This window comes from Podarcis liolepis, assembly GCF_965112155.1.
Source record: "Podarcis liolepis genome assembly, chromosome: 11".
Lineage (NCBI taxonomy): Eukaryota > Metazoa > Chordata > Lepidosauria > Squamata > Lacertidae > Podarcis > Podarcis liolepis.
Genome location: NC_139565.1, coordinates 48763536 through 48776366, shown reverse-complemented (window position 1 = coordinate 48776366; position 12831 = coordinate 48763536). Strand labels below are relative to the sequence as shown.

Below are 12831 nucleotides of genomic sequence, written 5' to 3'. Positions count from 1 at the left end.
AATTATAAATTGCAAGGAGAAAATAATATCTAGAATGTATAAAATGTTGTTGGATTGGAATTTGGCAGATGAAGAAGTTAAGACAGTAATGATTCGATGGGCTAATGATGTGGGCCACGCTATACAATTTGAAGATTGGGAGAATTTATGGAAGGAGGGTCTGAATTTTACGGCGTGTATGACTGTGAAAGAGAACGTCATGAAGATGTTTCACAGGTGGTATATAACACCTGTGAAATTGTCAAGAATGTATAAAGTAGACAGCAAATGTTGGAAGTGCGAGGAGAAGGAGGGTGCCTTCTACCACATGTGGTGGGAGTGCAGGAGAGTGAGAGAATTCTGGGAAGAAGTTTACACTGAACTAAAAAAGGTTTTAAAGTATACATTCACTAAAAAATCCGAAATTTTCCTGTTAGGAATATTAGGGAATGAAATTAAAAAGAAAGATCATAAATTTATGTACTATGCAACAACAGCTGCAAGGATAGTTCTTGCTCAAAAGTGGAAAAAAAAGGAAATGCCAACAATAGAGGAGTGGAGATCGAAGTTATTAGAATACTCAGACTTGGACAGGTTAACAGGAAAGATTAGACACCTAAGAGACCAAAAGTTTGTCAAGGACTGGGGGAAATATGTAGACTACTTGGAACACCTTAGTGAAGGTCAAATAACGTTAAGGGGATTCAGAGAAGCACTGTAAAAGAGGAAGAGGTATTGTCCAAGGAAAATAGAGGTAAAAGAGTATCTAACGACAATACATAATAGGTAATGTGTACTTCCGATTCTTATTGTGGAAGATTTACGGGCGGGCTGAAGGAAGTCCACAAAGAGACGACTATGTTAATTTGACAGATGTAAAAATTTTATTGTATATATGGAGTATCTATTTTGCGTTGCTATCTTTTTCTTAAATTTTGCTTTGAAATCTTATTCTTTATTCTTTATTCTTTTTCTGTTTTTACTTTTGGAAAATTAATAAATACTTATCTGTAAAAAAAAAAAGAAAGCAGCATGCAAGAGTGCATCATTTTACGGAGAAATGGCTTGCAGAACTGTGTGTAGGTTAGCTGAAGCTGCTGACAAAAATGTGTTTGTTGGGATAAATTCACATTAAAATGCTGGTGGATGTTCATGAGGATTTATTTATTGGAAATGGCTGCAGAAATGTGGAGAACTGGATTTAGAATTGGGAAAATGAGAAGCCGAGAGGGCTGAAACTGGCAAATCTACACATCTGGAAGTGTTTCAAGAGTTTTCACCATTCTCACCTCCCATTCTTGTCCCCCTTCAGGCTTGATATGTAACTCATATTCGAGGGTTAGCCAACCAGATCTGATGTCACCCAGAGAAGGTGGAGACCAGTTCAACAACAGATATTTTCCATATACTTTTTTCTCAAATTCCAAGGAGAGGTTTTCGGGAGGGTCTGGCTGAACTGGAAAAAAGAAGGATGAAAGAATATTTATTGATCAAATGTATATGGACGGCCATCAATCCAATCCTCTAAGGAGGCTTACACAGCAGATATAATCACAATACTTTAAAATGCAAAGTACAAGAGCTCTAAACAGCAAAAAGCAACTGCAAAAATTCCTCGATAGCGGAGAAAGCTCAGTTTAAAAGCATACTGTGGCAAGTATGAGAGCGTAAGTTTTGTTTAAAATGTCATTAAAACAGTGAAGGCCTAGAGTTTGTCTTAAAAGGCCTTGGTACAAAAAAAGAGAATATGATTATTTATTAAATTCATGCCCTTCTTCATAGATAGAAACAGAGGCACATTTCAAATATCTCACATCAAGAGCAGCTTTCTTTCTTTTTATCTTCATAAACATTCACCAGAATTTTAGTGTGAATTCCTCCTAATGCACACATTTTTGCAAGCAGTTTGCCTTAATATAATGCATTTTTGTATACTATTTTCACTAGTGTCAGATGGCAATGGTGGTTGCTCGTGAGTAACCAGCCAGGACTCCGACCTGTCATTTACAGGTTTTATTTAGTGTGCAGAACCACAAGTTCATGTCTGCCTCAGTCGCTAGCAGAATCCGGGAGGGGTCCCTTCCGGGTCCCCCCCCCAGCATAAGAGCTTAGTCACCCCCAGCCTTTTCCTTCCTTCTTTGAGTTTTACACCTCTGCGCAAGGTGGGCGACAGAAGAGGCGTGCTTCCCTCCTGGCTGGCTTGGCCAGGAGCGGTGCTGAGGCTCCCAGCAGCATCCTCTAGCCCTTTCCTCTCCTTTACCCAGGAGGTGTGGCTTTCCCCACCCTCAGACTGACAATGTGCGGCACTGGGGCTCCCAGCAGCATCCTCTGGTCCCTTCCCCTCTTCCCCACTGGAGGTGTGACTTTCCCCGCCGCAGGAAGAGGAACTGCTTCTCAGGATTTTCAGAGGTTCCCTGTATCCCAACTGCCCCTCTGCCTTTCTTCCCTGTTCCAATGGCAGTCCCCTGACAACCAGCATATGTATTTTATGTTTTTGGTTTTTTTTACTCAATAGGTATATTTTTAAGCTCACTTTTGCCTAGTATTTGCACTTTTGCTTTGTTGGAGAAATGCATTGCAAAATTCAGAGAAGTGCAAATTTCAAAGCATAGCTGTGCGTTTCAGTTTACGAAGGGCAAACTGGATAGTTTCTCATTAAAATGCAAACAAATATTCTCCCCTATCCCTTATCAAGACACATGACTGGTCATATTTAGCTGATGGTATGTAAGATGCATATAGAATTCTGGTTCAACTCTTATGACTGCTGGGATTCCGCCCCCTGCCCCAGGTCTGCCTTGCACATTTATGCTTGCACCACATACCTATATTAGCCACATCCACATAATATGGCTGAGATGAAATACTCCCCATCTCATTAGTCGCTGTTATGGTAAAGTTGTATGTCATCCAAAGCGAAGTATGTTTTTTATCAAAATGACAGGAGTTGGGTCCCGCTGTTGTGTAGTCCGGGCATTCATAGTATGCCTTGTCTCTGAAAAACAGAATAGTTGGCAGGAAAGATTGAGAAGGAAATACAAACACAGCATTCTCATTACACATCACTTCGAAAAGAATCCAGCTTCTCTCAGAGGTGCAGGTTGAGACAACCGTAAAGTCATTTGTAATGCCTTACCCTTCCTTGTTATAGAACAGAGTGTAATTGCTCGGCAGACCTCCATCGGAACTGGGCTTCCACCAGCAAGTAAAGGTTTCTTTCTCAGGTGAGCGGCATCTTATTAACTCTGGTTTCCCAGGAGGTTGGCCTGGAAAGGAAGAGATAGACAAGTCCTTTAGGCCAATAGGGTCAGAGACAAAGAGGGGTCACAGAGGTCATTCGGTCCAACGCCCTGCTAATTCAGGACCTACAATGCAGGACGCAACTAGGGGAAACCCCAACAGATGGATGTCCAGAATCTGCTTCAACACCTGCTATGATGGAGAGCCCACCATCTGCTAAGGCAGTCTGTTTCACTGTCTACCAGCTGTTACCATTAGGAAGTTGCCTGGTGCTTAGCTGAAATCTACTCCTAACACATTTGATTCTAGTTCTGCCTCTGGGAACTGCAAGCAGAGAGAGAGTTGTTGCTCTCAAGTCCTGCTTCTAGGCTTCTCACAATGGGCATCTGGTTGGCGGCTGTGAGAACAGGGTTCTGGACTAGATGGGGCATTGCTCTGATCCAGGAGGGTTCTTCTCATGTTCTTACTAGCTTATTTGGCCTTTCAAAACAGAAGAAAATGATGAATGATTGACTCACCACTGTGGAGCTGGAGGTAAGTTTCCGGGCTCCATTCACTCCTTTCACTATGCTCTGTTATACAGCGAACCTGAAAAGTATATTTCACTGCTGGGTGCAGCTGGGATATTTCATACTGTGTTTGCTCTCCAACAAAACGAGTCTGCGAAGCAGTAAAGACAAGGGAAACTAAGAGAATTGTAGAGCACACAGGTTTTGCAAGGATGCCTCTATACAAGCAGGAATCTTTGGCACACTGGGCAGTTGGCACTGCAACATCTGTGACTCCAGAAGTCCTAGTCTTTTTAAGACTGAAGAACAGGATGGAGGGAATACATACTGTAAATAAATAAAATACATCAAGGATGAAGTCCGTGCAATGTGTGATCTTTCCAAACCAGCCCACGGATATCATGTATTATGGCTTGTCAAGGAGGTTTATCATGACGTGTGTGATTTGTTTTGCTTGGGTCCATGAGCTGTAAACCCATTTTAAGGACCACGATTCCCCCTGGTGCCATCAGGTCAGGTCTTTTGGGCGCACATTGCGGGGTCAAGAGAGCAAAATGAGGAGCCCCCCCCCAAGGAGTAAGCGAAATAAATATACATTGTGTGTATTTGCGCAAAACTGCAAGCCAAGGTTATTGGATCATCAGACCATACTTTTTTAATGTGCTGGTACACTTGCAGCTTGATTGCTCCCTGCCCTGGCACGAATGAGTAAACAAACCAAGAAACAAATGCTTAGTATAAAATGTGAAGAAAAACATTATGGGTTTTTTTACCCTAAGAAAATCATGACTGATGAGCAACCATGGTTTGTCAGGTCAAAGCAAACCATGATCCTAGGTTTGGATATAATGCCTTTGTGGCTTTTCTTGCACCAGAAAAGTGACATAGAAATGATCAGGCCAAATGGACAACATGCAGTGTATGCACAGTAGGATTTATTAAGTCAAGAACATAGGCTGTTACCTGTGAAAACCAACATTGCGATCTAAAGAGGTGCTCCCCATATAAGCATTAAATTCAGAGTCTAAAATTAACTCATTGCACCACTGCACAATTTAGCCAGCCTCACTTTTTTAGAGACCTTTAAAGGGACATTTTTTTGCCAGGAAAAATACAAATACAGTGGTACCTCTAGATACGCCCACCTCTGGTTGTGTATCTTTCAGGATGCAAACGTGGCAAACCCGGAAGTACTTTACTGGGTTTCACCGTGTGCACATGCGCAGAAGTGCTCTACGTGCCAAGCGCATGCACAGAAGCGGCACCTCCGGTTGTGAATTCCTCAGAATGTGGCCGGACCTCCAGAACGGACCCCGTTCGCAACCGGAGGTACCACTGTATGCACAATTTTCTGGTGACCACTGGGTACTTTTCCTGAGAGGAACATTTGCACCCATCTCACAATGAACTGATGGCCGGTATCTCTGCAGTACCATTTAACTTGCTTCAGTGTCCCTGCTTACATTTTACAGTGGTACCTCAGGTTACATACGCTTCAGGTTACATACGCTTCAGGTTACAGACTCCGCTAACCCAGAAATAGTGCTTCAGGTTAAGAACTTTGCTTCAGGATGAGAACAAAAATCATGCTCCGGCGGCACGGCGGCAGCAGGAGGCCCCATTAGCTAAAGTGGTGCTTCAGGTTAAGAACAGTTTCAGGTTAAGTACGGACCTCCAGAACGAATTAAGTACTTAACCTGAGGTACCACTGTACTTTACTGAGAAAAGATACGATAGCCATCTTCGAATATCTAAAGGGCATTGAAGATGGGGCAAGTTTGTTTTCTCCTGTTCCAGATTCTAGGACCAGAACCAATGGATTCAAGTGACAAGAACGGAGACTCTGACTAAACATCAGGAATCACTTTCTGACTGTAAGAGCCGTCCAACAGTAGAATGGACTCCCTCGGAAGATGGTGGGCTCTCCTTCCTTGCAGGTTTTTAAGCAGAGATCGGATGGCCATCTGTGATGGATGCTTGAGTTGAGATTCCTGCATCGCAGGGGCTTGGATTAGATGAGCTTTGGGGTCCCTTCCAACTCTACAATTCTCTGATTGTATTACTTTTGGAGCACATTTCAGCGCTCCCAGTCTAATGGACATTATTCTTTCTTATTGCCAACATGACAAATATAGCTTTGCAGTGCTCATTAATCTAAACAGTTCTCCGGAGGAAGCTTTGGAATGAAGGGTGGCCTCCTGTTCCATAGCTCTCTCTGCGCCTAACATATTAATCATAACTACTTCCACATATTCCTTTCATGATGCCTGAGTCACTTTCTGGTGCTGGCAAGAACACCTGATTTATTCCCTTTATTTTCTCCATCCTGGAAACAGAACCCCAGCTGCAATCAAACAGATCCATATGCAAATACATATCCTAGGAACACCGAGAAACTACCTTACAGCAGGCCAGATTGGAACACAGAATACAGGAAAGCTGTTATAGACACACGTACACAGTCAGACTGTTATATATACACAGTCAGATCAGGGGTACCAGCTCTATGGGGCCGAGGTTTCTTTGACCCCCTAAAAATCTGTTGGAAGGGGGCCGGGACCCCCTCACTGCTGAGGAGGCGGAGGAAGCCATGTGTAAAGATACAGAAAAACCACAGCTATAGCACAACAAATGGTATGTCTGGAGCGTCTGGATCGAAGATGTCCAAAATAAAGTCAGTTCGGTGCATCTGGATAAACTTGATGGGTGTAATTAAATGTACATGGCGGTTTTTAAAGTCTTGCTTTGCCTATGGCATACTTCCACTAGCCACTGTGTTTCAGGGCCTCCTTTGTAAATAAGGGGACAGCAACAGCACCTGCCTTTCTCCTATTATAAGATGCTTGTGAATGAAAGAATGGAACTTGCTTACCTCCCATTCTTTCTCTCCTGTAGGTCTCAATCGCAATTCATAGTTGCATATTTGCTGTCTTGTTCCATCATCAACCGATCGAGGCGGCCACCATTTTGCCCACACATACGTTTTCTCTTTCAGCTGTTTGACTTCCAGAGATAGGTCTGTGGGAGGGCCGATCTTAGCTGTACAAAGGAAACATTCATAAGTCAGTATTGTTTGCTTCTTCTGCCTAGGACACCTCTTTTGGCTACTCTGTATGTGAACTAATAGAATCAAATCAAAAGACAACAGGGAGAACATGTACAAGGAGCTGCTGCATACTGAGCTACAGGCACAGGGAGCCTTTAGCTCTCCAGATGGCATTGAACTCCAACTCTGAAAAGCCCCAGTCAGAATGGCCAGTGGTCAGGGAAGATGGGATTGGAGTCCAACAACATCTGGTTAACCTTTCCTGAGTTAGATCAATAGTTTGTCTAGGCCAGTACTATCTAGAGATGGGAAAATATGTCACTTTTGGTTTCTCTCAGTTTCTGATTTTTCCATTAAGTTTTGGTTCTCCACCATCAGTTTGTGGTTTGTTTGTTCTTAAAGTCCTCATGAAAATTCATTGGATTTTAGTGCCAATTTCTTCTAATGTACCATTTAGCATGCAATTCTGCCTAATAACACACATTTCCAAAGCAATATCCCCTAATACAATGCGCTCTCTCTCTCTCTCTCTCTCTCTCTCTCTCTCTCTCTCTCTCTCTCTCGTGTGTGTATGTGTATAAAACATGGCTGCATTGCAAAATTCAGAGAATGGTGAATTTCAAAGGATGGCTGTGTTTCGGTCCTTCCTTGTTTCAGGAAGTGTGAATTTGTCTTTAAATGTGAAGTGAATGATGATGATGATGGTGATTTATTTCATGTAGCCCACCCATCTGACTGGGTTGCCCCAGCCACTCTGAGTGGCTTCCAACAGAATATAAAGGAACTCATCGGAACATCAAACACTAAAAACTTCCTGAAACAGGGCTGCCTTCAGATGTTTACAGAAGGTCATATTTGTTTATTTCTTTGACATCTGATGGGAGGGTGTTTCACATGGCGGGCACAACTACTGAGGCTGTCCTCCCCCTGGTTTCACTTCTTGCAATGAGGGAATCTCCCAGAGGCCCTATGAGCTGGACCTCAGTGTGTCTGGGCTGAACTTCTTTCCCCATCCCTAGTACTTTCTATCTTGAATGGCAAGAGACCTTCGGAATTTCAGACCGAGATCTTGCCCTGCACTGATTTCCAACAGGCTTTTTAGCCAAAGAGGTCAGGAACCAAACTTGGGACTTAGAAGATGTGAATTATCTACCTTATCTGACACACTGCATTAGTTCTAGATCAGGAAATCATCTAGGTCCCATAGTCTTCCCTCTTCTGATGTTAAATTAAACTAACAACTAACTTGTTTCAATATTGCATTTCCTCAAAACACCTTTGGCCTCTAGGTTTGGACAATGTTTGAAAAAATCATGGTACTGATAAATCAGTCAGTCCCCATCCACCCCCTGCCCCAAAGTGTTGCTTTAGAGTAGAGTGGAAAGTTGTGTTTCCATGTGGCTTCCTGCCCTCCCCCCTTACCTAGGTTTTGAACATCCACATAATGAGGGTCAGAGACATTACTTCCCATGCCATTGGTAGCTTTCACTGTGATATTGTACGTTTTCCAAAGTCTGGTGATGCTCTTATCAAAATAACATGAATTGGGCCCCCCGGTTGTATAGTCTGGACATTCAAATGCATGCTTTCCTCTGAAATAAAATAATTTAAAATAGTAGTTAATAGGGACCTGTCCACACTCAACAGAACAAGTAAGAACAAATGCAAATACTCAACTCACTAGTCAGATTCAGCTTAATAAACTCACCATTGCAAATGCATAACCTGGAGTCAGTGGGGATTAATTTTATAAAAACCTAAGAGCCATACCAGATCAAACCAAATGCCCTTCTGGGAGATGCTTGTCTAGGTTTAGTCTATTGGACAATAGCCAGACAGGTTCTTTCAGAAAACCCGGAAGGAGAGCACAAAGGCAATAGCTGTCCTTCCCTTGGGTTTGGTGCAAAATGTTGGCAATTGCATAAATGGCTTAAAAAAAAGTAAATTACACAATCTGAATTGGGAGTCTATCATGGGGCACAGGGCGGGGGGCGTTAATTAAGTGGTATATACAATTTTGTTAAATAAGAACAGTAAACTGTACCCTGGCCTTCTTAACAAATATGCAGAAAATCAATATGCATTGGTCTCCACTGCAGGAGTGGCTAAAGATATACCTGTGATTGAAGCATGTTTGGTTTTTTGAGGGAGGGCATCTGAAGGAGCCAAAGAAAAGTGACCAAATATGAAGTGGCTTATATACCAAATTATGTGGCATAATTTTATGCACCTCTATCATGTCCCCTTACTTACATTTTCCTCTAAACTAAAAGCTCCAAAGGCTGTAACCTCTTTCCATTGGGAAGTTGCTCCAGCCCCTTGATAATTTCCGTTGCCCTTTTCTGAATATGTACCAGTGGCGTAGCGTGGGGGGTGCAGGGGGGCCCGGCCGCACCGGGCGCAACATCTGGGGGTTAGGTTAGGGGGCGCAAATTCACGGGTTAGGGGGCACAAATCCACGGGTTAGGGGGCGCAAATTATTTGCCTTGCCCCGGGTGCTGACAACCCACGCTACGCCACTGATATGTACCAATATGTTTGTCAAGGAGCTGTAACTGGCTACACAGCATGTCTTTGGTTGGCTGAAAGTAGTATGGAAAAGGGCAAGTCATATCTCAATTCAAGCTGAGGACACCCTTGATTGCACCTAAAGCAGTGGGACTCCAGCAAAACTCTTATGTGAAAACATGCTTTATTTGCAGTTCTTGGAAAACAGATTAACCCTGGAACCTCAATAAAGATCTCAGAGGGAAGAAGGTGGCACAGTTACTCATCTCTTCACCTTGTAACTGGGAATGTGTTGTCTTCCTCTCTTGAATCTGTGCAAGGAACAACAAATGACTTTTAAAAAAACCTCAAACATTTCCCTACCCTTCTGTGTTGTACAGCAGAGTGTAATTTGTAGGAAGTCCACCATCTGAATCAGCTTTCCACCAGCAAGTAAATGTTTCATTTCCTGAAGTTCGGCAACTCCTTACTGTGGGCTTTCCAGGCAGTGACTGACCTGAGGAAATGCAATCACAAATTAAATTACCATCACAGGGGCTCTGAGCAGATAAGGGCCTAGAGTCATGGTTTAAGTCTATTTTCGACAGCGATGGTGGTTCTGAGGCTCTATTTTCCTCCCTCTGCTTTTGGAGAGAACCATTGCAGTGCAGTATTGTGGTCAAAGAACTGAGTGCACATCAGAAAGACTCAAGTTAAATCTCACTGGGTGGTGAGAGCCAGTGTGGTGTAGTGGTTAAGAGCGGTAGTCTCGTAATCTGGGGAACTGGGTTCGCGTCTCAGCTCCTCCACATGCAGCTGCTGGGTTACCTTGGGCCAGTCACACTTCTTTGAAGTCTCTCAGCCCCACTCACCTCACAGAGTGTTTGTTGTGGGGGAGGAAGGGAAAGGAGAATGTTAGCCGCTTTGAGACGCTAGAGGAGTGGAGACGCGAACCCGGTTCACCAGATTACAGGTCTACTGCTCTTAACCACTACACCACGCTGGCTCTCAAGACGAAGGTCTACCCGTTTTGTGTGTTGAGCACATTGCTTTATGGAAGTGAGTCATGGGCAACTTAGAACCATCAGGAGCCATGCCCCAACATCTTCCACATGTGATGGATGAAGAAAATTTTGGGTATCACATGGCAGGACGGCGTTTCCAACAAATATGCGCTCTCCCAAGCCCACATGACGTTTACGCTGGCTTGACCATGGCCACAGAATGGAAGATGGTAAGATCCCCAAGGTCACTTTCCCGATTTTAAGTTTCGAAAAGGTAAAGGGTGTTTTGAATGCTTACCGTTAACAAGCCATGTGTTTAGAGCAAGCAGCAGAATCAGTGCACCTGATGGTGACATCTGTAGCCGCAAGTCAGCCTCACCTTCCTCCTTTTCCTCTTCTACCACCTCCAGCAAGGAAGGATAGCTCACTAGGAAATTAATAATAATAATAATAATAATAATAATAATAATAATAATAATAATAACCAGCTACATTTACTAAAGTTTCTTGATGGCACACATTCATTTTATAACGTTTCTGGCCAATGAATCGTTTTCACACACCCAGGTGTCCCCCAACAATTCATAATGCTGGTGTTTTAGACAGAATTGCTAGCTCTAGAAAATGAAGGTGAAAGATTCTGTTCAATATCATCAAAGCCAGCCAGATATTAGGAGACTCCAGGGCTGAATTAGAGAGGCTCAAAGACCAGGTTAAATCCACAGTCCAACTTTACTAGTCATGAACAATCCATTTTCTTGGAGGAAGGCAAAAGTTGTTGTTTTTTAAATGAGCAAAATTGTTCATTGGTTAATTTCTAAACTGCGTATTACTCCTATGAACCACACTGAGATCTTCAGATGAAGGGTGGTATATAATAATAATAATAATAATAATAATAATAATAATAATAATAATAATAATATGAATGGAAGCTGCCAAGTGTGTCCCATGAGCAGAGTTGCATTAAGGGATGTTTCTACTAGTGAAAGGAGAGTGGCTTTTTTTTTTTTTTACATCCATTCACTCCTTAACCCTCTTAGCACATAAAAATTCTGCTACAGTGGGGTCCTTTGGAGCAGGATAAAAGGGGAAAGGAGCTTCTGTTTTGCATGCAAAAGGTCCCGGGTTCAATCCCTGGCATCTCCAGTGAATGTTCTTTGCCTGAAATCCTGGAAAACCACTCACTGCCAGTCAGTGTGGACAATATTAACAAGGTAGGCCAAAGGTCTGATTTGTTATAAGTTTCTTATAAGAGGTGGTCCAGGTGGTTGATGGAGAAAAGCAGAGAAGGGTGAAAAAGGCCACCCTGCTCTAGAACCATAGAACTGTATTGTTGCAAAAGACCCTGAGGGCCAACTCATGCAATCCCCTGAAGTGCAGGAATCTCAATGCATGGTCTCCCATCCTATCTGAAACCATACCAGAACCTGCTTAGCTTTGCAAATGTGCTCACAGTTTTATTGCTGCACCTCTAGCAGGTGTCTTCTCTGTATCCCAGCCTCTTCTCAAAAGCAGGAGGAACTCTTTCATTCATAAGGGGTGGTTGGGCTCCAAGCCCAAGGGTGTATCTTTGGAGACCATTAAAATTGATATAAAGCTGAATGATTACACTTACATGGAAGTCTAAATGGAATTTATTGACTGGCGTAGAATTTGGAGTACTTTGGCAAAGGCCTCTGAATTAGATTTGTTATTTATTTTGCACTTACAATATAAATTTGTTGGTAACAACTACAGCTTTGGTTCCCCTTAGCTATTCTCTCCTCTCTTCAAAGGCAGTCATCAGCAAGCCGCAGTTAATTTATGAACTGTCTCACATTTTCCTCGTAGCACTTAGAGAAAGTTCAATTTTCTTTTCTCTGAAATACTGATCAAGCAAGTACCTTACTCCCTCCCCTAACATTAACAAGTCACAAGGGATTGTAGAGAAGCTTAATTAATTCCTTGCATCTGTGAAAGATTCTGGACTGATATCCACAACTGAATCCAATGCTTTCAGGAAAGGTGTCTGAAGACCAGAGAGGCATTCTTCTCCCTTTGCCATGAGCTGACATAATGAGCTCATGGAAATCCATGCTCTCGTCTTCTATCTCTTTATTTTTTGGTAGAAGAACAGACCCTCTGTGTCACCCTGCATTTGGATCAGAACCATGGCACTGGGAAGGCTGGCTTAACCCTTTCCTTCTTACCATTTTCCAGATGAGAACCACCTTCTCCTGAAACTGTTATGGCCCCCCATTAAGCCCTAATCCAGATACAACACACACAAACACACATTTTTAAAAACAATATGGTGTACCCCTAGGAAAGTGGAGGTGGGTAGGGAAAAGTTGTGTATTGTTCATTGCCAGTGGTGTTGCATGTGGTATCTGGTAGGTGCCACAACGTTTGAGGCAAGCGCAATCTACATTCTACTCAGTACGCACAAGAGCAGTTGATTTGATTCTTCTGCTTCTTTCTTTCCACTGTCTTCCTTTCCCTTCCCTTTGCTCACAGGCACAGAAGACAAGAACTCGGGTTTCTGCTGGGCAAGTCTTCGCAAACAATCCCTGGAAGCAGGGGT

The 12831-nt window shown here is 43.0% G+C and overlaps 1 protein-coding gene across 6 annotated transcripts in view; it reads right to left on the bottom strand.

Annotated features, from left to right (window-relative positions):
- The window catches only part of PRLR (prolactin receptor), a 117094-nt gene that overhangs the window by 12463 nt on the left and 91800 nt on the right, over positions 1 to 12831 (bottom strand). For 5 of the 6 annotated variants that reach the window (XM_083465866.1, XM_083465868.1, XM_083465865.1 and 2 more), the window contains 8 exons: positions 10564 to 10692; positions 9646 to 9778; positions 8197 to 8366; positions 6601 to 6767; positions 3738 to 3879; positions 3116 to 3245; positions 2805 to 2974; positions 1269 to 1435 (listed from right to left, as the gene is read on the bottom strand). In XM_083465866.1, coding sequence (XP_083321992.1) covers positions 1269 to 1435; positions 2805 to 2974; positions 3116 to 3245; positions 3738 to 3879; positions 6601 to 6767; positions 8197 to 8366; positions 9646 to 9778; positions 10564 to 10621 — 1137 coding nt within the window. In that variant the 5' untranslated portion in view covers positions 10622 to 10692. Of the gene's footprint in view, positions 1 to 1268; positions 1436 to 2804; positions 2975 to 3115; positions 3246 to 3737; positions 3880 to 6600; positions 6768 to 8196; positions 8367 to 9645; positions 9779 to 10563; positions 10693 to 12694; positions 12813 to 12831 lie in introns of those variants that run through there. The other variant, XM_083465869.1, reaches the window with a different exon arrangement.